Here is a 27,477-nt window from a genome sequence, read left to right as displayed (position 1 = left end):
GGTAAGCCCGATGAGAGGCTCGAACTCACAACTGTGAGATCGTGACCTGAGCCGAAGTCAGATGCTCGACTGACGGAGCCCCCCACGTGCTTCTATTGTCTCATAACAACTTTGAGATATACTTTCCGAGGACAAAAGAGAAGGAGAACTCAGTGTCTCTAACGCAGCAGATTGAAAACAAAATGATGACTTCTCTTTTACAAAAGTCCTCACTTGACAACTCATTACTCGCAGCTCATATCCATTGTTACGACCACAAATTTGGAGAGAACTTTGACAAGTTTCATTTACAAGCTGGAAAGTCTTGGGACAGTGCACTTTCTTGTGTTGTGACTAATCTCAAAAGCCCTTACGGATCCGATGAACCGCCTTCCATCATGTCCTCGCCCCACTGGCTGTCAGGGTTCTACGTTATCTTGATGTCAGCATTTCCTGTTAAATCAGCGGAACGTTTAATCCCGCTCCAAAAGTCCGTGTGATTCACTCCTTTTGGTTAATTGCCAGGGTGTTCCTGGAAGTGTTTTCTGTGCCAGGGTATCTGGCATTAACTTTGCTGTGCGAGGAAGCGACTAGGAAGGACATACATATACTCCGCTAAACCCCGACTCGTGTTTTCACAGCTCAGCTTCCCCTTGACCGGATCCTGAAAAGCCCCTCCCGCCCCGAACAACCCCAGTGACAGGGGAAGTGACCGGGGAGCTTGAGGCAGTGTGGGAACTGCTGTGCTCATAGTATCTCCCTTTAGCAAGCTTTCCAAAAATCATACGACCATATGACCAAGGCCCTGTGTGAATCCATGCCGTCGTGTGGACCTGCTGTGCCCCTGTGGTGCCTGTCCGTCTTTGGCCCGTGCCACGCTGCCTCCCGTGGTGGCTCCACAGTCCAGATCTGATAGCAGAAGCCCGCTGCGTGTGCTCAAGGGGTGGGCGGGACCACGCCCCCACAGAGGAGACGGTGGGCCTTCGCCACCTTCTAGAGCTGTGTTCCTTGCGTTCCTGTGCTCATGACCCCTTCCTCCGTCATCAAAGTATGGCATCTTTGCTCTGAAATTTGTTCCCGGGATTCGTTTTAATCAGATACGATAAGGGGACAGAAATGGAAACAACTGCCCTTCAGTGGGGTTCTCGCGGGAAGGGACGGGTGGGCAGCAGGCTCAGGGAGTAAGTTTAGGATTGGGTAGTTTGAACCATTTCGTCAGGCCTAGGCTACAGCGGTGGTCCCTGGGTGTCCGGCATCTGGCCGTGGGGTGACTTTGGGGGAGGGGTTGTTGGTTTGGGCGTCAGAGAGATGAAGGGCGTGGGGGGCTGCGGGCTTGGCTTGGTCCGTCTGCAGCGAAGGCCCTCTCCAGGAACTGACTAGCCCCAGGAGGGGCACCCTCTCCAGGCCCAAGGCCTAAATGCCAGAGCATGGAGAATGGAGAAAGTAAGCAAAAACAGTCAGGGGGGAAAAGTTTTTACCTGCCCAGAGATACAAGCCAGATTTTGTTTACGAGAAAAGGGGCACCTGGGGGGCTCTGTCGGTTAAGCGTCCGACTTCGCCTCAGGTCACGATCTCACGGTTCGTGGGTTCGAGCCCCGCGTCGGGCTCTGTGCTGACAGCTCGGAGCCCGGAGCCTGCTTCGGATTCTGTGTCTCCCTCTCTCTCTGTCCCTCTCCCCTCCCCTGCTTGCCCTCTGTCTCTGTCTCTTTCTCAAGGATAAATAAATGTTAAAAACATGTTTTGAATAGAAAATATTTGTAAAAAAGAGGAAAAATAAGGTTCTGAAGAGGAGAAGCAGGGGGGAGGGGAGCCGCTGCAGTTGAGGCCCCGCCCAGGGGAGGCCCCCACAGGCCCTTCCCCGCCTCCCCCTGACGCAGGAATGAAAAGCCAAAAAGGAGGGGGGGGAAGGTGGGGAGAAAAGAAAGAAAAAAACCACATAAGGGAGAAAATACAGGCCCAAATTTGCCTGTTGTTAAACCTGGAAAACCTGAGGGCAGCTGACAGTACATTTGCACAAGCCGGTGCCACAGCCCGACCGTCAGGGTCAACGCCGTGCTGTTTCCCGAGACGTCGGATCTGGGCCCGTCTCAGCGGCCCACCGGCCGCAGCCGCTTCCACACCCGGAAGGACCCCATGCCTCCTCCAGGCTTCCCGGGGCCCGCAGGCCCTGACCCAGCCTGCACTCTCCTCCGGGGGGACTCCTGGGACAGAGTCCCTAGGACGCAGGGGCCAGCAGCTCTCGGTCCTGTTCACGGTTCCCGGCAACACGTTCCTCCCCAGACCCCCCGGCGGCCCGGGAGCCCCTCGGGAGCCGGCGGGCCACGGGCCACCGTGTGCGGTGGCGCCCGGGGGAGCGCGGCTGCCAGGGCGTCCCTGAGCGGGGACGGGACCCAAGGGCCGGTCCTTTGGCCAGACTCCACGCGGTTGTCTCAGCAGCAGACGCTCTGGCCAACGACGGCCCGTGTCCACACTGACTCCGCACCGTCAGGCCGCTGCCTGAGAACCGTCCCCTTCGGAGTGAAGAAGGCTGGCGTCTCGTGCCTCACAGATGCCGAAAACACCACCAAAAATCCCACGCGTCTCCAGGTATGCCGAGGCCACGATACGAGTGCTGCCAAGACATACTCATTCCCTTTGGAGTTACAGGCGTCACTACCACGGTAACAGAGACACAGGTCACTTGTCACATCCCCGAGACCTTCCACAGAGCCGCTTTCACTGACACACGTAGTGAGCTCCTCACTCTTTCGTATCCCAGTCCGATAAATGGACCCCAGTCAGTCACTGTCTCGCCCCGGGCCTTAAGCTCCCTTCGTTAGGGGCCCTTTGCCCAACTCACACCGACTTTAACAGCTTCCCCGCCGCCCTTCCCTGCACCCGAGGGAAGCGTCCAGCTTCTGTGCAATGGAGACGCGTCGTGTGAGGCCCCTCACTGATCTCTCCCCGCCCTCGTGTCTCTGTGTGGTGCCGAACCACGCGTCTGGCCTCCTGCTTCTCGGGACGGGAGCGTGAACTTCTTCCCTCACGGCCATCATTTCCCCGTCTTAGCACAGCAGTGACGACACGCCCCGAGCACACACTTGAGAACGATCTGACCGCCTCTCTCTTCTGAGGTCTTTGCGCGGCCTCCTCCCTGTCAGATCCCCCTCGGCCCCCCTCGCGAGGACGCCGTGGTGACGTGTAGGGCCCGTTCGGATCATCCCGGATCATCTCCCCACCTCAAGATCCTTAGCTTAATCGCACCTGCGAGTGCCTTCACCGCGTAAGGTCGCCCTCAGAGGCCCTGGGGGTTAGGCCCGTGGACGCCGCGGCGGGCCAGCCGCTCACAGCGCGTCCGTTCCGCTCACGACCTCCGCGCTACCGTCGGGCACTTCAATTCTCTGCCGTGTCGAAGCCCCAGATGTCACGTTACCGTTTTGCAAACCGCTCCCCGTGAGATCTGTATGCTGCACACCCGTCCTCTGCCTCTGGGCCGGGCTGGGTCGTTCTCCCGCTTGAAGGACGGACGCCAGGTGCTGTTTCCTCGAGTGAGGGCCGGTGGCGGCCGGCGGCCGCGGGGCTCGTTTCTCCAAAACGTCTTTATTTGACCTCTTTTGAAGTGCACTGCTTGCCGGATTCAGACTCCAGCTTGCCACTTGTTTATTTCCAGGACTCCTTGTCCGCTGGCTTCGGTGGCTCCTGTTGAAAAGTCCGGGTGCTCTGGGGGCACGTCATCCGTCTTTGGCTTCAGCACTCCGTCACCACGTGTTCGGGTCCTGCTTCCTTCGTGCCTTTCCTCTCGGGCTTCGCGGCACGTCTTGATTTTGTAGCTGGCTATCCTCCCTCACTTTTAGAAGATCACCAGCTCTTGGGGCGCTGGGTGGCTCAGTCGGTTGAGCGTCCGACTTCCGCTCAGGTCATGATCTCATCGTTGATGGGTTCGAGCCCCGCGTCGGGCTCTGTGCTGACAGCACGGCCCTCCCTTCGGATCCCCTGTCCCCCGTCTCTCTCTGCCTGCCCCCCACCTGCGCACATGCTCGCTCTCTCTGTCTCTCAAAAATGAATACATATAGGGGCGCCTGGGTGGCGCAGTCGGTTAAGCGTCCGACTTCAGCCAGGTCACGATCTCGCGGTCCGTGAGTTCGAGCCCCGCATCGGGCTCTGGGCTGATGGCTCAGAGCCTGGAGCCTCTTTCCGATTCTGTGTCTCCCTCTCTCTCTGCCCCTCCCCCGTTCATGCTCTGTCTCTCTCTGTCCCAAAAATAAATAAATGTTGAAAAAAAAATTAAAAAAAAAATGAATACATATTAAAAAAAAAAAAGATCGCCAGCTCTTTTCTCCTCAGATGTACTTTGTGCCACCAACCGAAGGGACTGGTACCTTGGGCTCTGTGGACGGAGGGAGGGTGGTGTCAGCACAGGGGTCTTCCCCGTGTGGTGAGACTTCTGGTGTTTGGAGACGCACGTGTACAGCTTAAAGCGTAAACATTAACGCCTCAAGGCCACCTGCCCCACACCCAGGCCCGATCACCCAGCTGTCTGTTCGAAACGTTCACTTGGCTCCTGGCAGGCAGCTTATCCCCTGACCACATCTGCTCCTTTTTTTTTTTTTCATTCTTTTAATGTCTATTTATTTTTGAGAGAGAGAAAACCAGAGAGAGTGGGGGAGGGGCAGAGAGAGAGGGAGACACAGAATCCGAAGCAGGCTCTGGCTCCGAGCTGTGAGCACAGAGCCCGTCGTGGAACTCGACCTCACCTCACCTCAGAGGCTGTGAGATCATGACCTGAGCCACCCGGGCGCCCCGCTGTGCCAAGCCAAAGCCCCAGGGAGTCACCTTCGACTCTGCTCCTTCCTCCCGCCCCTGCATCCAATCCATCGGAGGTCCTAGCGCTCACCTTCCAAATGTGCCCCACGTCTGACCACCCGTGCCCACTGTCCGGCCATCGTAAGTCTGAGCCGTCAAGCGGCCGCCTGACCCGCGCATTAGGCTACTTCCCGGCCTCCGGGGCGATCCCCCGAAGCACGACCAAGACAACGGCTTACACCGGAGCCCCCGGACGGCAGGGCGCGCTTGCAGGAGGCGCCCGCGCACAGCCGACGAGCGTGAACCCGGACCGGCACCAGGGACCGACCCAGCCGGGAAGGGGCGGCGTGCGGGGATGCCCGGGGCTGGAGCCGGGCGGGGACCCCCACCGCGGCGGCCCGGCCCCCTAATCCCCGCCCGCTCGTCGGCCCCGCCCCGCGCCCAGATTCCGAGGACCCACCCGGACCCGGCCCGGCGCCCCGGCCCCCGCCCCCAAGGTGGCGGTCACGTGGCGTGCGACCCGGAGGCGGAACCGGCCTGCGCTGCGCCGACCTCGGCTCCCGGAGCGCGGGGGACCTGCCGGGCCTAAGGGACCGCGCGCGCCTCTCCCCCCGGCCCCGCCGCGCTCGGCCATGCGGCCCCCGCGCTCCCGCGCCGCGCCGCTCGCGCTCCTGGTCGCGCTGCTGGCCGCGCCCCCGGCCCTGGCCGAGGCCCCGCACCTGGTGCTCGTGGACGCGGCCCGAGCGCTGCGGCCCCTGCGGCCCTTCTGGAGGAGCACCGGCTTTTGGTGAGCGCTCCGCGCGGGGAAACTGAGGCCCGAGAGGCCGCTGTCGCCTGCATCCCGCCGCGCGCCTCTCCCAGGCCCGGGACGCGCTCCCCGCCCGCGATCTCCCTGGACCCCTTGTTGCATCGGAGGGACTCGGGCTCCCGCGCCCACGGCCGCCTCCTCCTTCCTCGTGGAGCCGTCCTGCAGTCAGACCGGGGTTTCCTCTGTCGGCCTGGGCCACGCGGTGTTTGCGTGCGCCCCGGGCTTTTCTGAGCGGGTACCCCGTGTGGTGGAGGCCTGCGGACGCTCGCTGATTTTGCCCGGTGGCCGCTGGGGGGCAGGCCAGGCTGCAGGAGGGGCTGCGGCGCAGGCCCCTCCCAAGGGGGCAGCCCCAGTGGAGTCGGACACGCCTGTAGGGGGCCTATCAACCCCCATCCCCCTCTCCGTGTCTGCCTATCTCCCCTCCCCCCCGTGTCATTCTTGTAACCAAGATCACCTGGCTGGTGGGACAAGGAACAGGGTATTGGGATGTGGTCCTCTCTCCTCAGGGAGCCCCCCATTTCCATAAACATGAGCCTCCGTGGCATTCCTGGCGTTAGGGGCCATTTTATTACATCGGGGACAGTAAAATTCATCGGCGGGCACTCCAGGGTCCAGCTGCTGGGGACTGGTGTCCCGGGGCAGTCTGGGGCCCTGGATTTGTAGCTGCAGGGGCTGTTCTGGTGCCCCGCCCCTGGGGACTAATGGCCCATCCCCCCTTGTTCTGTCCCCAGTCCCCCACTGCCTCACAGTCAGGCTGACCAGTATGACCTCAGCTGGGACCAGCAGCTCAACATGGCCTACGTGGGCGCTGTCCCCCACGGCGGCATCGAGCAGGTCCGGACCCACTGGCTGCTGGAGCTCATCACGGCCAGGTGAGTGACGGGGGCAGCTGGGCGGAGCCCCCTTGCTGGAGACGAAGACCAAGGCCGAGAGGAGGCAGCGTCCGGGAGGACAGTGTGGTGCAGTGTGGGCTGTGAGGGGGGGCAGAGCGGAGGGGGTGTCCTGGTGCCCTGACACCTCCTGGCAAAACGTCCTCGGTGGAGGAGGCCGCGCGGGGCCGTGGGGGCTGCCGGGGCAGCCCCGAGTTTGGGCACGGCTGGCTTCCCACCGGACGGGACTTGGAGGCTCGGGGTCAGGTGGGTGTCCCGCTGTGCCAGCTTTGTGGCTGGAGCCAGCCCCGGAGAGCGTGCGCCCACGCACCTGGTGCCCCGTGTCCTCAGGTCAGGCTTTGCAGGAGCGCCGCCCAAGGGCTGAGCGGAACTTGGGTCGATCACCCCACCTTTGGCCTTGCAAAGCTCAGCCTGGCCGAGGCGTGAGATGTAAGGAGCACTTGGGTGTGTGTTGGAAGGGCTCCCAGAGACACAGACCCTCCCGCTGTGGCCAGTGGGACTGGGGCCCGGCGGGCCAAGGGAGGCCTCGTGATTGCCTCGGGCCCTTGTTCAAACGAGACGGTGACAGCCAGCGTCAGACTGACCCTGCAGCACCGCGTACACACAGCACCAGGGCCCGGGGTGGCTGTGGTGGCTTGTTTCAAAGGCGTAGTTCCTGGATGTTCAAGTGTCCGAGTCCTTTGTGTGTTCCCTGGTTCTTCCAGGGCACAGCATCGGTCTCGGGGCGGGGGCGGTGGGGGGGGGGGGCAGTGGCGACTGTGCTCATTGATGTCAGTGACCGATGGCGTGAGGCTGTCTGCCCGGGGCTCCCGGAAGGGCGGTCAGGCTGGCGTCGGGCACCGGCCGCGCTAGAGGGTGGAGTCGGTGGCCGTCTGCTCCCCGTGGCGGGCTCGGGCCACCTGCACGGCGCTGTGCACGCTGTGGAACAGCTGCCCCTCCTCGGCGGCGTCCCCCGTGTCGTCCCCGAGGAACCCGCCTCTCCTCAGGGTGTCCCTCACGGGGGGACTGCAGCAGGCCAGGAGCAGCGCGATGCCCAGGGCCCTGTAATCTCGGCGCAGGTCCTGCAGCGCGGCCACGCCGGCCGCGTCCAGGAACAGCAGCGGAGCGCAGTCGATGACCACCGCGTGGAAGCCGGCCGCCGGGGGCACCAGCCGTGCGGCCGTGCTGCTGGCTGGGCCCGGGTCCGTGCCCTCGACGGGGTCTCCCTCGCTGACCCTGGCCTCCGGGCCCCGCTCCTTCCTCGTGGTGGCCGCCGTCCCCGCATCCAGCCCCGTGAGTCTGTAGAGCGAGCGCAGGAAGAAGTCCTTGTTGGCGTAGTAGAGCGGCCCCGCGAAGCGGAACACGTGCACGCCCGGCTCAGGGACCAGGCCCTCAAACTCCGCGGCGTCCTCGTAGAAGCCCGAGTCCCCAATCTGAGCGAGCAGGGTGGCCCGTGGGCGTTGCGTGCGGCCAGCCAGGCTGAGCAGGGACAGGAGGACGCCCGCCAGCAGCCCCGCCTCGACGCTGACCAGCACACAGGTGGCCGCGGTGGCCACCCAGACCAGCGCATCGGCCGGGCTGAGCCGCCACAGCTGCGGGACGTCCCTCGCTTTGCGCAGGGCCCCGCGCAGGCTGACGATGATGATGCAGGCCAGCACGCACCGCTGCAGGTCCCGGAACAGCGGCGCCAGCACCAGCAGCACCAGCAGCACCACGGCGGCGCTGACCACGCTGGACAGCTGCGTGTGGCAGCCGGTGGCCGTCTTCACCAGGCTCTTGGACAGGGCGGCGCTGGTGGCGAAGCAGTGGAAGAAGGCAGGCAGCACGTTACAGCAGCCCACGGCCAGCAGCTCCTGGTTGGCTCGCACGGAGTAGCCGTGGCTCCGGGCGAACATCTCCGCCAGGGACACGGAGAAGGCGGAGCTCACCAGCGCCAGGGGCACGGCGTCCAGCACCACGCGCCGCATCAGCCCGGGGTCGGGCAGCCGGGGGGCCATGAACCCGGTGGGGATGTCGCCGGCCACGCTGGAGCCAAAGCGCTCGTGGAGCCGTCCGAAGTGGGACGCCAGCGTGGCCGCCACGATGACCAGCAGCTCCGTGGGCAGCGGCACCTTCAGGCGGTGGCGGCAGCGGTCCGACAGCTCCTTAGCGGCCAGCAGCACGGCCAGGCACGTGGCGCTGGTGAGCACGTCGCACAGGTTGGCCTGGCCGGCGCCGCGCAGCAGGCTCAGCCACGTGCTGACCACCATGCCCGGCCCTTGGTGCCGTGGGACCCTCACGCCCAGCAGGTGCTTCAGCTGGGAGGTCAGGATGGTCACCGAGGCCCCCATGGCAAAGCCGTCGAGCAGGGGCTGTGAGAGGTAGGTGGACACGAAGCCCAGCCGGAGGACGCCCATGAGGACCTGCGGACAGAGCGCGGTCAGGGCGGCGGTGCCGCCGACGGGGCGGCCGCGGCACAGAGCCCCACACCCCTTCTCGCCGCTGCCGCTGCTTTCCTGAACGGACTCTGTCTGGAGTCCCTTGCCCACGCGCGTGCACACACAGGCACGGCAGACACGGAGGTGCACGTGGGCCCTTGCACGCTCCCTTCTGCTTCTCTCACACGTGCGGGCTCCGGGCGCTGGAAAGCCGCTCCCTTCTCCTGTCCTGCGGGCGGCACTGTCCCCTCTCCCCCAGAGACCTGCGGCCCTTGGGAGGGTGTGAAATCAGGGCGGACAGGCCAGGCCGTGCCCGGCCAGCCATCCCTGGACGGGGTCCCTGTTCCCGGGCACCCTCAGACCCTCGGGTGCCCCGTCCGGGCCGCCACCCCGTGCCCACCTGCGCCTATGCCCGCCCCGCCCTGGCTGGCTAAACCCGCTGCCCTCTGAGGCCTTGACCCCGCACTGCCCTGGCCTTGGCCCTTCTGGGGGGTGGCGAGCGAGTGAGGGGCCTGCTCTGAGTGGCTGAGCGGGCGGTCTGGACCCGCGCCCAGGCTCTGCAGAACCCCAGTGCGGTCAGCCCCTCACCTGGTAAATCCCAGCCACCAGCGTGAGGGCGGTGGCGACGCGGACGGCGTAGCAGTCCTGCCCGCAGTCCCGTGGCCTGAGCACCAGCGTGGCCGAGGCGTTGAGGGTGGTGCCGTTGTCCCCGGACCCCGGGCCGTCCCGGGCAGGGCCAAAGCCAGCCAGCAGCAGCTCGCGTTCCACCACCTGGCCCACCATGAGGCAGAGCAGGCTGAAGATGCCCACGGACACGTGGCGCGAGGTGCCCATGAGAAAGTAGATGAGGTTCGCGAAGAAGGACGTGTACAGACTGTGGACGGGCTGCAGCCCTGCCAGGAGCGAGTAGGCGATGGCCTGCGGCACCAGGATGATGCCGATGACCAGCCCGGACATGACGTCGCCCGCCAGGGCCTCCCGCGGGCGGTAGTGGCGCAGCCAGCGCGTGGCGGGGAGCAGGTCCCGCGCCAGCGCCCAGGCCCCGCGCGTGCTGCAGGCGCAGCCCCGCCACAGCCTGGCTTTAAGCATCTCGCGCGGGCCCGGGGGCACTGGGGGCCGCCGGCGGACCAGCACCAGCCCCCCGCCCTGCTGCGTGCAGTCGGGGGACACGTCCATCCTGGGAGGACCTGAAACAGAGGTGGGCATCCCTGCTGGGGTCGGCGGGCGGCACAGAGACCCAGACTCCCATGTGGCCAGACCCAGCTCCGCTGCTCCCGGCCCACCTCCCCGTGCCCACGTCCACGCCAGAGGCCCCCCCTCTCCGCCACCCAAGCCGCACCATGGGCCCTGGGGCTTAGAGGAAGAGCGCCTCCTGGTGCCCCCTGTTGAACCTCGAAGAGAGGGAGACCCCAGATCTTTGCTCCCGGAGGGGCTGCTCACACAGCAGCACTCGCTCTACCCCCCGGTCCTCGTGGCAGAATTCCCGGGACGCGCTTTGGGAGGCCGATCTTAGACGAGGCCAGCCGGGAGGGAAGTGGGGGTGGCTGGCGTCTGTCACCTGCCCCGTCACCTGGGACTGTGGGACACACTCCTGGGTTGGGTCTCAGACCACACAGGTGCACCATGGAGCGCAAGTCTGGGACTGTCCCTTGTGTCCCAAGGGCGCCTCACCTGCTGGGGCCCAGCCCCGTCCTTGACTTCTCACTCGCTGGCCCAGGACACGCGGCCCGCAGTTTCGCTGGGGTGTGGAGGACGGCCTGGCAGGCACAGCCCCCCGTGAGCGCTAGGGGGACGTCATGAGTTGTGTTTCCTTCCTGTGGAGACCTCACCACACAAGGGTCCCCCCCAGCCCCCCAGGGTCTGGGTGTGTGGCATGAGGACTGTTGAAGTGGCATCTGCCTTGTGCCTGAGGGGCCGGAAAGGAAACCCGAGAATCGTCCTGCCCCTCCCCTTCACCCAGGGAGCCGGCCTCTGCTGTGGCTTTGGGGGCTCCACGGCTCTGCGGCGGGGCCCCGGGATGATTCTTACCTGGGGAGCCCCTCACGGGCTGGGTGGGCGGGAGGGTAGCGAGGCCCCTGGCTTGTCAGCGCTCCAAGGCCCGACTCTGCCGGCCGCCCGCACGTCCAGAGCTCTCTGGCTTGTTAGCCGGTGGGGACGTGTGGACGGCGGGTTCTGACGCAGAGCCGGAGCCAGGAGCCAGGCCGCGGCAGGTCTGGCGCCCACCGCGGGCAGCGCTCTGTGGTTACCATGTGACTGCTTAGCCAAACTGGGTTTGCGGTTCAATTATTTACCCCAGAGATTGCTGAGTCATGGGTTTCCCCCAGATGAGCGTCACCTGAGCGGCTAACCCAGGGAGTTGTGCTGTAATCCCAGCTCACAAGTAAGTGCGAGTGTGTGCACCTCTGGTAAGCTCCCATCCCCCCATGGGGCTCCAGGTACGGGGCAGCGTGGGTGAGGGCAGCAAAGAGCTGGCGCAGGGCGCGTGGGTCCTGGGGTCCTTTGGGGGGCGGGAGGCGCGCGAGCCCAGCCAGCCCTGGGATGTGAGCCTGCAGCTCTGGGGCCCGTTGCCGTGGTCGCACGACTGACCAAGGGTGGGCAAGGATGAGAGGGGTACCCGGGTCGGGGCTGGTCGCCTCATCCCATCCCTGGACATCCTCCCTATTCTGCCATGAGACGGTTCTGGTCTGCTCTGGAGCACGGGCCAAGTGTACCTGAGCCAGCCGGGCACCGGGCAGCCGTGTCCCAGCCTCTGTTCTGTGTCCTCGTGTGGAAAGCAGGCGCGGGGCTGTTGCTGAGTATGTGTGTGCACATGCGCGTGGACTGCTGTGGGCGGGGCGGGGGGGGGCCGCCAGGCATCGGGGCACACTGCCAGCCAGGTTTGCCCTTCTTGCCGTGGGGTGCGGGTCCAACCCCCGGTGACTGGCAGGTGCCCGGCCTTGCCGCGTCTCCAGTCTCTCTGAGGCAGGTGGGGTCTGCCTGGGAGAGCTGGGGTGAAGGCGATCCCTTTAAATGATTACTCTCATGCCCCACGAAGGGTGGACAGCTGTTTTTAACACGATTCTGAGTCTCAGGTTCCCCACCTTTACACCCAGTGAAGGGGAGCCCCCCTCCCGCCATGCTGAAGGGCTACGTGGGAAGGGCCCGTCCCAGGGGGCTTTCCCGTCTACCCGGGACAGAGCTGAGGGTCTTCCCTCCACCTACCCCCCCCAGAGTCCAGCCCAGGACCCGCTTGGCCCCTGGCAGGGAGCTGTTTGCCCAGACCAGAAGCCGTGTTTTGGGCTGGGGGGACAAGCTAGAGCAGTTCCGGGCTTCGGACCCCTCCCTGGGGCAGATGAGGTTCACCTCAGGGTGCAGAGAGGAGGGTAGCTATTGAGGGGGTCATATAAACTTTATCTCCTGTCCCAGCTACTGGCAAGGGGGCAGAGAGAGAATTCCTTGGGTGGCCTGCCAGGCGGGAGCCTCATCGCCCTTGGGGGTCTCCCTAGATGGGGGACACAGCGCAGGCTGTGTGACACAGAGGACTCGGGCACAGAGCAGCGGAGGCCAGGCCAGATACGCGTGTGTGCATGCTGGGGTGGGGGATGGGGCCTGGGTGCTGGTGTAAGAAAGGGAGTACCTGGGGTGGGGACCTAATGTAGGAAGGAGCCGTTCCTCTGTCTTAGGAAGGGGGGGGCAGGGGTCTCTGGAGGTTCTGGGGTGAGATTCGTGGCAGGTGGAGATATTTCAGGGAGGGGCTCTTTTGGCCCATCAGAGCCCCTGTCCAGTCAGATGCAGCATGGAGGCTGGCCTTGGGCTGGCCTTGGGGGCAGGGATCGGACCTCATAACCCTGCAGCCCCTGCCCAGGCTGCCTGCCTAAATCAGGCGAGGAGATAACAGTGAGGTCACATGTGACCTTTGAGAGAATTTCAGGACACCACCCCCAACCCTGCCCCCACCGCGTCCCTCTGCCTGTTTTCTTTGTGCATCGAGGCCGGCGACCTTCACCTGGGGTCTGGAGGGGCACAGAGGGACCTGTGGTTCTGGGCCCCTGCCTGCCAGAGGGGCTGCTGACGCCCACACCGGCGCTAAGGTGGGCGCCGGGAGGGAGCTGCAGACCTCACTGGGACGGGGGCCGTGGGGTCTGGTACAGATCGGCAGGAACCTCCCTCGGGGGACCGCTGCCCAGCTCTGTGCCACATGGTTGTTTCCTTAATATTTGCCCGTAAATCACCGTTTCAAGTGATCAAACACACTCCTTTGGAAAGGAAACATCGCATCCTGACCCTAAGCGCGAAGAGGCGGGGCCGACCACCTCCGGGGCCCCCGGGAGACCGGACGCGAGCTTCTCCCTAAAGACACGCCTACCGCGAGCCCCGAGGTTCTAGGTGGCAAGGTGGAGAGTAAGCGGCCTCTGCCGCGCTGGCCGGGAGCCTGACACCCCCCTACCCCCATCCCCGGACCGAGGCTGCAGGTGCGCCGGGGGATCCGCGCTGCATCTCCCCCTCCGAGCCGCCCGGGGCCGGCCGTGCGCTTCGCTCCCCTCCCCTCCTGTCCGTCTGCGCCGGGAGCGCGCGCCCCCGCCGCCGAGCACGCGCGGCCGCGGCCCCGCGCTCACGCGCTCGTGCCCCCCCCGCCCCCGCGCCCCCCCCCCCCCCCCCCCCCGCGCACTCACCGGCCCCGGCGCAGCTCTGCCTCCGGCGCACGCGCTCAGGCCCTGCCGCGGGGGCCCCCGGAGCCGCCGCCCGCCGCCGCGTGCGTGAATGAGGCCTTTGTGCCGCCGCCGCAGCCCCGGCCCCCGTGCCCACGTTCGGGCCCTTGCGGGGGGCCGCGGAGTGGAGGCCGGGCCCTGCGAGAGCCGCGCCTCGCTGCAGGGGGAGTGCTGGGGCGGGCTGCACGCTTCACCTCGCTGCTCAGCCCCCTCCCTAAATTAGGTTTCTCAAACCTCTCTCTGAACGGGGCCGGGCAGAGGGAGACCAAGGTGCGGACGGCGGGGCCTAAGGACCGTTCCCCGGGGTTCGTTGGCCAGGGGTCGCCTCTGAGGTCGGGCCTTCTGGCCCCTGGGGCAGGTGTATTAGCCCCCAGATTATCCTTGGCTGCCGAGGCTGGCTGGAGAAGGGGACACTCGTATCTACTCAGGGTGACAGGCTACGGATGCCTCTGCCGCTGGGGCTCCCCCCGGGGTACCACCCCCCACCCCCCCAGCCCAGGACACCAAGTGCAGGAGCATTGATCTGAGCCCCGCGGTGCCCCCTACCCAGTGTAAGCTCAGCAGGCCGGGATTGCCGCTGCTAGGGTGTGCAGAGAAAGCCCCGAGCCCCTGCATATGCCTTCACTTTCCACCGGGTCACCCCACCACCCGTGGCCCACGCCCCCTCCCCCACAGTAGTGGGACTTTGGAACGGTCTGCTGTGTGCATTTAATTTTTACCCAACTGCTTGTTAGTTTTCTTTGCTACCGGCTGTGACCTTTGGATGCGGGAGAAACGGGTGAGGGAGGTGATCCCCGCTGCCCAAAAAGCTTGTCCTGCTGAGCCCCTGGTGGGAAGACGCACCCCTACACGGAGGGGCCAGCCGGCAAGGGGAGGCAGGGTGCGGGGCCCAGGACGGGCAGGGGGCACTTGCGCGTGGTTGGCTGGACTTGGTCCCTCAGGTGGGCTTCGGAAGCCAGACCCGGGCTCGGCCTTGACCTCGTACGAAGTGAGGGGTGGGGGAGGGAAGGACGTTGATGGGGGGGGGGGCGTTGACTCGTCCATGTCCTCGCTGTGTCCGGGAAGACGACGCTGGGCCGGCCAGGCTGGGGCGTGGGATGGGAGGTTGACAGATGAAAAGCTGTCCAGGGCAGGATCGCGTCGTGACCCCCCCCACCTGGCCGGACTGCCGACCGCGCAGGACAAGCCCGGCCGCCACAAGAGGGCGCAGGGCAGGCCCTCCTGACATTTGGCACCTCCCTCCCGCAGATGGAGCCACAGAGCAGGTGTGTTCTCACACCTGAGCCCCTGCCACCCGCCTGCCTGTGCTCCTCACTAGGCAACACCCCTCCCCCCGCCCAGGCCCACCCCAGGCTCAGCGCTGGCTCCTGCGCTGCCCCACCCCCACTGCGCCTGACCGAAAGGCCGCCGCCGGCTTCCAATGCCAGCTCCACCCCTGGATGTCCGCCTCCGTGTGGGCTCACCCCTGCCTGCCTCTGCCACCTGCACCCCTGCCCATCTAGCTGCTCAAGCGAAGTCCAAAGCGTTGTGTAAGATGTCCCCCGTTCATCAGCAGACGTCCCTCCGCCCCGGAAATCTGCTGTAGGTCCTTCCCGCTGCCTTTGTGGCCACGACCCAGTCCTGGCACTACACCTCTGCCTGGGGCCCTTTCGAAACCAAGGTAGAACTACGGGGACAGTAAAAGGGTCATCGATTGTCAGGGGGAGGCGGGGAGGGTGACCAGCTGGAGCCCGGGGCATTTTTAGGGCAGCGACGCAGCTCCGTGTGGCGCCAGGGTGGTGGGCGCCTGCCATCACGCGCTCGTCCAGACCCACGGGACGTGCACCACCAAGGGTGACCCTGCCGTGGACTCGGGGCGATGACGACGCATCAGCTCCAGCAGGTGCACCACCTGGCGGGGATGTGGGTCGCGGGGGAGGCTGTGGGGGGGCAGGGGGCGTGGGGCAGCCCCGTGCCTCCCTCACGTTTGCTGTGAGCCTAGATCTCTTAAGGAGCTCCTGGGTGGCTCAGTAGGTTAAGCGTCCGGCTTCGCTCAGGTCATGATCTCGTGGTTCCTGAATTCGAGCCCCGCGTCGCGCTCTGTGCTGACAGTTCAGAGCCTGGAGCCTGCTTTGGATTCTGTGTCTGCCCCTCCCCTGCTCAAACTCTGTCTCTCTCAAAACTGAATAAACATTTAAAAAAAATTTATTAAAAACTGCTCTTAAAAAAAAAAGTCTTAAAGTCGTGGCAGTGCTCCACTTGGACCTCTGAAAGGGGCCCCATTTCCTCGTGAGTCAGTCCCGTCCTCACCATGGGCACAGGGCCTCCGGTGACCTGTCACAGCCCGCACCCTGTTCTGCCCCAGGCACACTTGATGCTTTCTGCTGCTTGACAACCACAACTTTATTCCTACCCCAAGACCTTTGCACGTGCTGCCTGTCTGTTCCCCGAGGCATTCTTGCTGGCCTGCCTCATTACTTGGTTGTTACTTCAGAGAGGCCCTCCCTGCCTGACCCTTGGCTCCCTGTCGCTTCTCCCTCGTGGTACATCTGATGTGTCCTTAAAGATTCAAATAGTTGCCTGATGATTTCTGTCCCCTGTCAGAATGTGAACCCGGGGGAAATTGGGCCCCGGTCTGGGGTGGGTGTGGGGGGGTGGGGGAGGCCGCCCTTCCCCCTTTTCTGACTGCCCATGTTGCCTCTCGGAGTGTGGGAGAGGGGAGAGGAGTACCGTCGAGACAACTCTGGAGCCCTGACCTCCAGCTGATGCAAGACGCAGGCATGGCACCCACCAGGTCCTACCAGGCTCTTCTCCCATGGCTCCCCAGTCCACGGCCAGCTGTCTTCAGTGTGCCTTGTCCTCCCCTACTCCGTCCCGTTGTATCTTTTCCAAAAGACCTGCCTGCCTCGTGCCATGCCTGAGCCCAAAGGCTTGGGCATGGGGTTCAGGCGCAGGCACACCAGTTCATACTAGGCTGCCAGTGACTGGTAGGCTTCCGTCGCTGGCGTTTTCCAAAGACAGGGACCCTTGAGGAGTCTGGATCTGAGCCCTGTGTGGCACCTTGCAGGCTCCCTGCCTGCATGCACGTGGCCTCAGTGCCAGCCTGGGGCCCACTTCTCTCTGCGCTGACTTCGAGTGTCCTTGCATAGGGGGTCAGCGGAGCAAGGCCTGAGCTACAACTTCACCCATCTGGATGGGTTCCTGGATCTTCTCCGAGAGAACCAGCTCCTCCCAGGTGAGCACCCAGCCCCACCCTCTGTCTGCCAGTCCTGCCCCCTCCCCACCACCCGGCCCCTCTGCGTCCGCACCGGTGAGGGGCACCAGGGAGGCCGGCCTCTGCGCCGGCACGGTGGAGCCCAGGCTGGGTGGAGCCCGGGTGCCGTGCGGCAGGCGGGCGGCAGGACAGCCACCTTCTTGTGTCGCAGGCTTTGAGCTGATGGGCAGCCCCTCCAAACGCTTCGCCGACTTTGAGGACAAGCAGCAGGTGTTTGAGTGGAAGGAGCTGGTCTCCCTCCTGGCCAGGAGATACGTTGGTGGGCAGGGCACAGGCCTTGGCGGGAAAGGGGGGGGTGCTCCTGGGGAGGCTCCTCCCGCATCACCCGGCCACCTTGTTGGCCTCTGTCACGGGCCCTGGGCCAGGGCCCCCGGATGGGGACAGCAGGCCGGGCAGGGTGCAGTGGGCCCGCGTGGAATGCGATGTCGTCAGCCCCTCCAAGCCTCCGACCGTGGGCCCGTCTCCCTGGGACTTGGGAGAGGCTTGGCCTTGCCCCTGGGGGGCACGTGTGCAGTGGGGACACTCTGCAGACAGGTACGGACTCTCCCACGTTTCCAAGTGGAACTTCGAGACGTGGAACGAGCCAGACCACCACGACTTTGACAACGTGTCCATGACCTTGCAAGGTGGGGGGCACCTCCTGCGGTCCTGTGGGCTGAGAAGGGGCGGGAGCATCACCTCAGGCGCTGGCGTGTGGATTCCGAGGTCCCTCCCCCACCCAGGCTTCCTGAACTACTACGACGCCTGCTCCGAAGGCCTGCGAGCCGTCAGCCCCGCTCTGCGCCTGGGCGGCCCTGGGGACTCCTTCCACCCCTGGCCGCGCTCCCCGCTGTGCTGGGGCCTCCTGGGCCACTGTCACAACGGCACCAACTTCTTCACGGGAGAGCTGGGCGTGCGGCTGGACTACATCTCCCTCCACAAGAAGGTGCAAGCGCTGGGCCCCCGCCCCTCCCCCGGCCGGGCACCCCCGCCAGCCGCAGCCCTACCCGCGCTTAAGCGGCAGTCACGTGCGCTGGCCCCAGAGGTCCTGAAGCCCGCCTCCCTAGGGCGCGGGCAGTTCCATCCACATCCTGGAGCAGGAGCAGGCGGCCGTGCAACAGATCCAGCGGCTCTTCCCCAAGTTCGCCGACACCCCCATTTACAACGACGAAGCTGACCCGCTAGTGGGCTGGTCCCTGCCGCAGCCCTGGAGGGCCGACGTGACCTACGCGGCCCTGGTGGTGAAGGTAGGCCCGTCCAAGGACCTCCCCCCAGGGCGGCGTTGCTTACTGGGAGGGCGGGTTCCAGGGGGGCGGCCTGGGACATCCCGACCCCCTGGACCCCCGCAGGTCATCGCGCAGCACCAGAACCTGCTGGTGGCCAACACCAGCTCCCCCGTGCGCTACGCGCTCCTGAGCAACGACAACGCCTTCCTGAGTTACCACCCGCACCCCTTCACGCAGCGCACGCTCACGGCGCGCTTCCAGGTCAACAACACCCGCCCGCCGCACGTGCAGCTGCTGCGCAAGCCGGTGCTCACGGCCATGGCGCTGCTGGCCCTGCTGGGTAACCCCCCGCCCCGCCTTCCCCGCGCCCACGGGGCTGCCGGTGCACCCGGGCCGGGGCTCGGTTAGGCAGGGGGTCGTTCCAGGCCCTAGTGGTGACCGTGCCCTACCGGGGGTGGGGGCGGCCCTTGCCCCAAGCGGTCCAGCTCCCCCCCCCCCACCCCAGTGCGCTGGGCCGCAGCGGCTGTGGCGGGCGGGGCGCCTCCCGGTGGGGGACCCCTAGTGGCGGGGGGGGGGGGGGGGGGGCGGGGGGAGGCTGAGTGGCAGGAAGCGAGGCGCCGGGAGGGCAGAGGGGCTGCGACTGCCGCCTAGCGACAGCCCCGCTCCACGCCCCCTAGACGGCGAGCAGCTCTGGGCCGAGGTGTGGCAGGGCGGGACGCTGCTGGACAGCAACCACACGGTGGGCGTCCTGGCCAGCGCGCACCGCCCGGCCGGCCCCGCTGACGCCTGGCGCGCCACGGTGCTGGTCTACGCGAGCGACGACACGCGCACCCACCCCAACCGCAGCATCGCCTTGACCCTGCGCCTGCACGGGGTGCCCCCGGGGCCGGGTGAGCTGGGGTCCCGGGGAAGGGGTGGCTCTGGAGGGGGCGGGCCCGGCGAGGCGTGGCTCCAGCGTCTGGCTCCGCAGGCCTCGTCTACGTCACACTCTACCTGGACAACCGGTTCTGCAGCCCTCACGGCGAGTGGCAGCGCCTCGGCCGGCCGGTCTTCCCCTCGGCAGAGGAGTTCCGGCACATGCGCGCAGCCGAGGTCCGAGGGCAGGGTGGGAACGGGGCGGGGAGGCTCCCAAGGTCCCAAGGCCCCGAGTACCAGTCCCTGCCCCTAGGACCCGGTGGCTGCGGCGCCGCGCCCCTTCCCTGCCGGCGGCCGCCTGACGCTTCGGCCGGAGCTCCGACTGCCGTCACTCCTGCTGGTGCACGTGTGCACACGCCCAGAGAAGCCGCCAGGCCAGGCAAGTGGTGGCCCCCTCCCCCACTGCCCGGGTCCCTCCAGCCCCCCACCCCCACCCCCCAGTCACCACACCTCTCTCCCTGCAGGTGACCCAGCTCCGGGCTCTGCCCCTGACCAGTGGGCAGGTGCTCTTGGTCTGGTCAGATGAGCATGTGGTCTCCAAGTGCGTGAGTGGGTTCATTCCTGGTACCCCTAATCCCAGTTCTGTTCATCCTCCCCCTGCCCTCCACTCTGGTCCCCGGAGGCTGCAGTGCCCACGTGGTCACTCAGCTGTGGTCCTCCAAGCCCTCTGCCCCTCACACCCTGGCCACCGCTGTTCGCACAACCACACAAATGGCCCAAGATGCCACAGCTGTTGATGGGGGAGCGGGGTGCCCACAGGGGACGTTTACAGGTGGCAGTCGAGCCCCTGTCCCTTCTCTTCATCGAGCTGGCCTGTCATCGTTGCCGGAAGAGTACAGGGACCCGGGAGGAGTCAGAAGAGGGGCTGTAGGCAATAGGGCTGTAACTCTGCGGTGTCTACACTCGCCCCACCTGGACGCCAGCCCCGGTCCTGACTGACCTTCCCAGGTGCCTGTGGACGTATGAGGTCCAGTTCTCTGCGGGTGGTGAGGGGTACGCCCCCGTCAGCAGGAAGCCGTCGACCTTTAACCTCTTTGTGTTCAGCCCAGGTATGTTCACCCATCGCCCTGGCCTCGGCACGGTGTTCCCTGGGGTGGGGTCCAGGGCTTCGTAAAGGCCAGGGTTAGGGGACTCCAGGAACCTGGGGCGGGTTCAAGGAGGCACCCACTCGAGAACACGCGTGTTTGTTTGCCTCAGACACAGCTGTCACATCTGGCTCCTACCGGGTTCGGGCGGTGGACTACTGGGCCCGGCCAGGCCCCTTCTCGAACCCTGTGCAGTACGTGGAGGTCCCTGCCCCGTGAGGGCTGCCGCTGCCCAGTGACTGTGAGCTGGAGCTGACCGGTGACCCCGGGCGGCCAGGAGCTGAGGCGGGCCGGACCACCGCCGGCCGTCACTTGGCTCTGTTCACCTTGTCCTGTGACTTGCTCGCCTCCTTAAAGTGCCTTTCCGCTCATCAGTCTTGGGGTTGGCCTTTGTGGATGGGCGTGCAGCCAAGTCGGGGCCTGGCTCCAGTAAGGCCTTCCCCGCCTCCCCCCCCCCCCCACCTTCCAGAGTGCTTTCCCCCACCGCGGGAGCCAGGATGGGGAGCACGCTGAGCACAGGGGGACGGAGTTCCGGCTGCCATTAGGACAGCTGCCCTGCCTGCCTGGGGTCTCTGGCATCACTGCTGGGGGTGGGGGCCCCATTGCTGTCCCCGGCCCGTTCTGCAGAACAGGGGCTGAGGCTGTGCTTGGAGGCGTCCTGCCTGGGTCAGGCTGGAGCCCAGGAGGGGACCCCCTTCCTGAGCCCGGACAGGCTGTCCCCTGTGCCCCCAGGTGGGAGGTCGGGTGGGGCTTCCAAGCTATCTGGCCCCAACCGTGGCCAGCGGCCGAAAGGGTCTGCAGCGCCACCTGTAGGCTGCGCCTGCCGGCATGATCATCCCAGTTCTATACCTGAGCCCAGAAGGAAACAGCACGCTGAGACCAGGATGACCCGGGACCGTTTGCAGGGGTGTGGCGCGGGCAGGGAAGCTGCACAGGTTGTACGGGACCCCGGGACCCCTTTCCACACCCATACCCCGCCCCAGGCAGATGGAGCGGGTGGGGGTACCCTTACCGGTCCAGAGACAGAAAGGTGTGGAGAGGCCACCTGGCGAGGAGCAGAGACCTTCAGCCCGGGGTCGCGGCCAGCCGGGGAGGGGGCCCTGTGAGCAGGAGTGCGGGTGTGGTGGCTCTGGTCTCCCTTCCTCTGCTGCCCTCCGGGGCTACGTTGGGCTCAGGACGGGGGGCTCAGGACGGGGGGAGGTCTGAAGGGCAGAGGAAGACCAGAGCTACTCAGCCCCTCTGGCTCTCCAAAACCTGCCGGTCCCCTGTCCACGCGCAAAGCCCGAGAGCCACCAGGTCCCCCCGACTGCCGGATCGCAGGAAGTCAGCATGACTGTCCATCCCTCTGAACCCCAAAGTCCTTACCTGTTCCTCTTGCCCCACGTGGGTGCCTCAGTGCCTGGGGGGCCCGGTCCGTGTGTCTCTGTGGGGCACCGTTACCCACTGAGTGCTATTGTCACCCAAGGCGCAGTCCCCGGGTTCTGGGCGTGGTCTTCCCGTCCTTTCATGAAACCTGTCTCAGCCAGCTCAGTGGTCACGACAGAGCGTGACAAAGTCCCGCATGGCTCCAGCTGCAGAAACGCGTTCTTGCCCAGCCCCGGAGGCCGGTCTGACATCAAGGTGTGGGCAGGGTTGCTTCCTTTGAGGCCTCTTTCCTGGGCTCGCGCACAACTGCCTCCTTCCTGCACATGTCTGTGTCCTTGTGTTCCCTGCCTGGAAGGATATAAGTCACGTGGATTGACCTCATCGCAGTCTCCTCTGTAAAGGCCCCACCTGAAGATAGAATTCTGTTCTGAGACCCTGGGGTTAGAACTTCAACATAAGAATTTGTGGGGGATGGTGGGGCCTGGGTGGCTCAGTCGGTTGAGCGTCCGACTTTGACTCAGGTCACGATCTCGCAGTTCGTGGGTTCAAGCCCCGCGTCGGGCTCTGTGCTGACAGCTCGGGGCCTGGAGCCTGCTTCGGATGCTGTGTCTCCCTCTCTGCCCCTCCTCCACCCGTGCTTGTGCGTGTTCTCTCCCTCCCTCCCTCTCTCTCTCTCAAAAATAAAAAGTAAAGGGGAAAAACGTGGGGGGGGCATACGGTTCAACTCCCAATGAGCACCTACCCCATTTTCCCCTGGTGGTTGGCACCCATCCCCCACTAGCAAAACAGCGTCTTCTCTACCTGCTGGTTCAGTGGTCTGAGGACCCGATGGAGGCCCTGGGCTCCCGGCCTACAGGAGGGGGACTGAGTCGCCCGGTGGGCCAGGCCCTTCCTTGGATGCCAGGACCTTCAAGCTGGAAGAGCTGAGATTCCCTGGGCAGTGAGGCTGCCCCCGCCCCCCCCCCCCCCCCCCCGGCCCCGGCCCTGGGTTCTGGCTCTTGTGGAACGGCAGCACACGGACAGAGTTGGCACCTCAGCCCTGAGCTCCTAGCTCAAGCCGGAGGTCGGAGGAGTCCCTCCTTTGGAGGTGGCTGTGGCTCCGGGGCAGTCAGGACGGCACCACCGTACCCTCTGCCGGTCGTGGTGTCCCCACCGTGACTGCAACTTCCGTGTTGTCAGGCTGCCACCAGGTTGCCGCCGCATCCCCGTTCTCCGACCCGCTGCCGGGTAGCTTTGGTCCTTGCGGATTTGTGGTTGGGCTTCCCGAGAGCCGGGGGGTCCTCGTGACTGGCCCACACGCAGTCTCTCTGCCTGGGCTCGGGGGGATAGCACTGGGGTGGCAGGGAGGCCTGAGTCCCAGGTGCGGGGACACCCCCAGATCCAGGCAGGTGTGTCCGTGGGACACAGCACCCTCCCTCCGTGCTTCTCCCCGGACCGCGTCCTTAAGTTTCCCATCTTGGGCTGCGGGAGTCTGGCCAGCCGCCCGCCCCCCTGGACGATACCTTGTGCGAAGCCGGGCCGGGCCAGGTGCGTGGGCTGGGTTCGGCCCGCTGAGGCACCGTACGTGTGTGCCTTTGCCCACAACCGTGTCTGCACGTTCTCGTATCCCAACAGCCAGCAGGAACCTCCCCCTGCCCCCTCCCCGGTAAAGCCCCGGGTGGGCTGAGAGCAAGGGGGGCCGGCACTTCCTGTCTGTACCGCTGACTTCCAGCTGTTCCTGGGCCAGTCCCTACTAGTTTCCCTTCGGGACGGAACACTGCATGCACTTGGTCCTCAGGGGGCACTTGGGTCACATGGCCCCTGGGGAGATGGGGTCAGACTTTGGCCCCAGCTCAGGGCCGCTTTTCAAGTGGATAATTAATTTTTTTCAATGTTTATTTTTGAGAGACAGAGTGAGTTGGGGAGGGGCCGAGAGAGAGGGAGACACAGACTCCGAGGCAGGCTCCAGGCCCCGAGCGGTCAGCACAGAGCCCGACGCGGGGCTGGAACTCACAAACCGCGAGATCATGACCTGAGCCGAAGGCGGACTCTCCACCGGCTGAGCCCCCCAGGCGCCCCCTCGAGTGCATAACTGATTTTGATCAGGAGGAAGTGGCCTTGCCCCAGGGCGCCAGGAGTCTGGGCTGGAGGGCTTTCTCCTGTGGGCACCTGCCACCGGCAATGTGGGCCTGACGGGCCGTCCACCCAAGTGGCGAGTGGCCTGTGTCCTGCCTGGATGAGCTGCAGGGACTTCTCTTGCCGACACTGCCCGATGCCCAGGAAAGCGGCTAGAGAAGAGTGCGTGTGCTGGTGCATGCCGCACCCCAAGTCTAGAGTGTCACCGAGCACTGGGCCTCGCAGAAGCAGGTGCTGTCGGGCACAGCAAATTACCTTACTTCAGACGGGACGTGCCGGCATCTCCTAGACCATCGGATCCCGAAGGTTTTCCTGGAAGCTCCTGGCCTTTCCCACCGTGTGGTCACCACGGGTCTTACCAGGGCATGCAGGGTACTTGCCCAAGTTCAGCCGGCCGGCCGGCCGGCCGGGCAGTGTCCTCGAGGAAACCAAGATCCCTGAAGGGCCAGACTAAGACGGGGGTGGCGCCATCAAGGGGCACCGTGGGAGCGTGCTGGCCTCTGCGTTGTGCGAAAACTGGCTGTTCCGATTTTCTTCTTCGCTGAGGATAGAAAAAGCATATGCAGGTTAGCCGTGGATCAGGTGACGGAACCGCATGTGGTTTTCTCCGTACTCTCAGCTACGATCGGCCTCGCCACAGGATACGTGGTGGTCACCTGTCCTGGCAGCATCCGGCAAGCTGTGTGAACACAGAAGGGATCCGCCCCCTGGCAGCTCCCAAGGGTCTGACGCCGGAACCGATCTCTGCGGGTGTCGCACAACTGGGCTGGGCTGGGCTGGGCTGGGCAGGGAGGGGCCAGCCTGGGGGCTTCCGCAATGGCCGGGCTACTGGTTACATAGAAACGCCCCCTCCCTTCGTTCCGGGGACTACAGAAGGCCCTGAAGGCAGAGTCTGCAGAGCCCTCGGGCTCACGGACTCGGCCAGTGCCACCTCTACTGCCCCCCCCCCCCCGCGCCACCACTGTAATGGCTTTCAGGTGATGGTATTGGCATCATCTCAGGGCCATTATCCAGTAACCCCCAGAGGTCTGAGAGCAGTCACAGTGCCCCGTATGCACTTGGGGACACGTGCCAGCAACTGCGTTACGAGCTCTTCCTTTAGGGGACCCGACCTGCCCCTCCATCAAGGGCTCTGGAGCGTCACTGTGACCGGTCGTGTCTGAGAACGGCCCACCAGACACCATCTGCCTGCAGATGCCCCGAGCAGGTGCTTCGGAAGCTGACGTCTGCTTCGTCTCTTGGCGCCCTGCACGTAACCGGTCGCTTCTTGTTTGCAGAAGACGCCTGCGGTCCGCCACTTCAGAGACACCCACGTATGGGCCGCCCGGGGCCCCTCAGGACTTGATCCGACTCACTGGCCTGTCTCGGGCGCGGCCAGGACCCCAGGTCCCGAGCGGCAGGTCCCGAGGCGGGTGGCGCTGTAGTTGCCGGTGGGCAGGCAGCCTCCTCCGCTCCAGGCGCTCGGGCCGGCTCCGCACACCCGGTCCCTGTGGCCGCACCGTCACGCACCTGTGTGCCGATGGAGCTACGCTGCCATGAGGCTTCTCGGGCTCCTGTCAGGGCAGCCGCGGAGACCCAGGCTTCCTCGCCCCGGGGGGGGGGGGGGGTGTGTGTGTGTTAGGGTCGCACCTCCTCGTGGTTCTGGAGGCGGAGGGACGACCGGGCACGGATGTGACGGCCGAGGGCTTGATGGCCCTGGGCTAGAGGACCGAGCGGCCTTGGCCCCGTGTCCTTCTCAAGTCTGGGGTGTCCCTCCTGAGGGACAGTTTGCGAGCAGTTTACGAGTCGTAAACGCCACTCCTCGGCAAACGGGGACCTCCGCGAGTCCGGCCTTGCGCCACCCAGTGGCCACGGAGACCCGGCCCCACGTGGCCCCGCTCAGTTTCCCGTCTTCCCTTTCTGCTTCCACCTGCGCTGTGCCCGGGGAGCCTGAGTGCCCGTGACGCCGCTTCCCAGCCACAAGGTCGACCCCCAACTCCTCAGAGCTGAGCCGCCTCGTGCCAGGAGCCCGTGTGGAAGGTCCACGTCCTGGGGCCACTGCCAGTGCTGATGGCCCCGTGGGTCAGGGCCCCGGCAGGGAGGACGTGCGCACTCCGGCTTCGATGCAGGGACCGGCTGCGGAGGCGGGTCGGGAAGCAGAAAGCCCAAGGGAGCCCCAGGCAGGGGTGTTACCCTTCCAGGTGCGAGGGAGGAAGAGAGGGGTGCCCCGCAGGCCCGAGGCCTCTAACCTTGCCCTTGGACTCCTCCCAGCTTGTGCATAGACCAAACCAGGCATGACTTGGAGTCCAGCACAGGGAGGGGCCGGCGGTGGGCCTGCTGGGTGGGGGGGGAGGGGAGGGGAGGGGAGGGGGACCCCGTTGAGGGCCGCGGGAGGAGTGGCGCGGCTGCAGAGGAGGGACACCCTGAGCCTGGTCCCCTCGCTCACAGCCCAAAGAGGGCGCTGGGGCAGCTTGGGCAGTGGGAGGGTGTGGATGGAACCTGGCCCCAGGCGTGACGGGAGGGCACGGATGCACACCCCTCCCAGGCCGGGTGAGTGCGGGGTGTGGCTGCCGGGATTCATGCGTGCCACTGTCCGGCCCAGCACCGAGACGTTACCATCTGCCATGCCCACTGGGGCGCGGCCCAGGCACCCTGACACCAGGCCAGAAGTCTCCCCGACACCCTTCTGGTCGAGGGTCTCCACCTGGGTTGGCAGAGAAGGCCTCTGCAGGCGGCCCCTCCCCGCCCGAGCCAAGTTGGGCTGTGGATACACCCACTCAGCAGCCAGAGGTGGTCAGAGCCCCGTCGCCCACCGGCCACACAGGGGCCCCGGGTGGGCTGGCACGATGGCCGTCCCTCCAGGGGACGTCGTGTGTGGTAGGCGGGAGGGGGCCGTGAATGCCAGCACCGTCCCCAGCTCCTGCCTCCCACTCCAGACCACGACCCTTGGGGAGAGCTACAGAGAAGCCTGAGAAGGAACATCCCGGGCCAATGACAGTGTGAGCTGGGCTTCGCCACCAGGGAGGCTTGTCCACCGGTCGGCCCTGCTCAGGATGGCCTGGCCTGCCCAGGCCGGGGGCAGGGGCGGGGGATCCCCTCAGGGACCAGGGGTGCACATACGCAGGGGCCTGAGGCTGGTTCTCGGCAGGAGTGTTGGTCAGCCCCAGGAGTTCTCGCCCCGTCCTGGGACAGCCCGCCGTGAAGCAGGACTGGTGTCACACACCCACACCCGGTGACCCTTCTGTGGGGACAGCCAACCCCGGGAAGGGGCTCCCAGGTCAAGGCTTAGACCAGGGGCTGCTCCTCCGAGCTCACCTCTCAGAGGGATATGCGTGGGGCCGCCCCCCGTACGCTGTCTGTGGCTGAGAGTCACAGGTAGCACCCCCAGTGTCCCTCGAAGAGGAAGGAGTAAGTGGGTCCCGGTCTGGCCAAACAGTGGTTCCAGAACAGATGCAGGAAGGAGGCCAGCCCTGTGCTCTGTTGAGGGAAAGCTCCAGTGAGGCTCTCAAGTTGAGAGAGCAGTGACAGGAGGGAAAGCGTAACCAAAGAGGTTGTGCGCGTGTTAAGACGTCTAAAACGATTTACATCCCCGAGTCGGGCATTCATGTACTCACTCAACAAACACTGATGCGGCGTCCGTGTGCTGCAGGCCTGTCCCCTCAGCCGTGTCCTGACCCGACCGCTCCGTGGAGGGCCCTCCTCTGTCCTTCCAGCACGTCAACCTGGGTTGTCTTTTAAAACAACGCCTTTGCTGAAGCATAACGGAACCAATAATGTGCACTATCAAAAGTGTACAATTGGATACGTTTTGGCACATTTACAGCCAAGACCACAGTCCAGACAGCATCGTCAATCACCCCCAGACGTCCCCACGCCTCCCCCGTCCCTGGATCCTGCCCTGTCCCTGCAGAGCCACTGGCTGTTCTAGAATGTTACACAGATGCCATCATGCAATGTGCACTCTTTTCTTTACTTCTAACATTTCTTTCCCTTGAGACACCTGTTTCATTCTACTGT

General features: G+C 65.3%; 2 protein-coding genes across 2 annotated transcripts; one reads left to right on the top strand and one right to left on the bottom strand.

Moving 5' to 3' along the window:
- Positions 1 to 313: 313 nt before the first annotated feature.
- Positions 314 to 10,031, bottom strand: SLC26A1 (solute carrier family 26 member 1). The gene is given in 3 exon segments (XM_047094252.1): positions 314 to 505; positions 508 to 538; positions 9,444 to 10,031. Coding segments are annotated over 3 exon segments (672 nt in total). The 3' UTR covers positions 314 to 452.
- IDUA (alpha-L-iduronidase) lies at positions 5,315 to 20,375 on the top strand. Its single transcript, XM_047094250.1, has 14 exons — positions 5,315 to 5,548; positions 6,301 to 6,441; positions 16,672 to 16,757; positions 16,948 to 17,055; positions 17,327 to 17,422; positions 17,519 to 17,721; positions 17,843 to 18,022; positions 18,125 to 18,341; positions 18,679 to 18,891; positions 18,972 to 19,093; positions 19,170 to 19,295; positions 19,381 to 19,457; positions 19,865 to 19,965; positions 20,114 to 20,375. Exons 1-14 carry the CDS (start codon positions 5,394 to 5,396, stop codon positions 20,218 to 20,220), a joined length of 1,932 nt encoding a protein of 643 aa, XP_046950206.1. The 5' UTR covers positions 5,315 to 5,393; the 3' UTR covers positions 20,221 to 20,375.
- The last annotated feature ends 7,102 nt before the right edge of the window (positions 20,376 to 27,477 follow it).

The sequence above is a fragment of the Lynx rufus genome, unplaced genomic scaffold (genome assembly GCF_022079265.1).
Source record: "Lynx rufus isolate CCGP_SWC_20201006 ecotype Redwood Valley unplaced genomic scaffold, mLynRuf1.p SCAF_38, whole genome shotgun sequence".
NCBI lineage: Eukaryota > Metazoa > Chordata > Mammalia > Carnivora > Felidae > Lynx > Lynx rufus.
The sequence above is the reverse complement of the archived record's forward strand: the minus strand, read 5'-3'. Positions and strand labels throughout refer to the sequence as shown.

Coding starts and splice junctions, on each gene's coding strand:
- IDUA (XM_047094250.1), top strand. CDS start 5,394: ATGCGGCCCCCGCGCTCCCGCGCCGCGCCGCTCGCGCTCCTGGTCGCG. Junction 17,056..17,326: donor CCTGGCCAGGAGATACGTTG/GTGGGCAGGGCA, acceptor GACACTCTGCAG/ACAGGTACGGACTCTCCCAC. Junction 17,722..17,842: donor ACATCTCCCTCCACAAGAAG/GTGCAAGCGCTG, acceptor CCGCCTCCCTAG/GGCGCGGGCAGTTCCATCCA.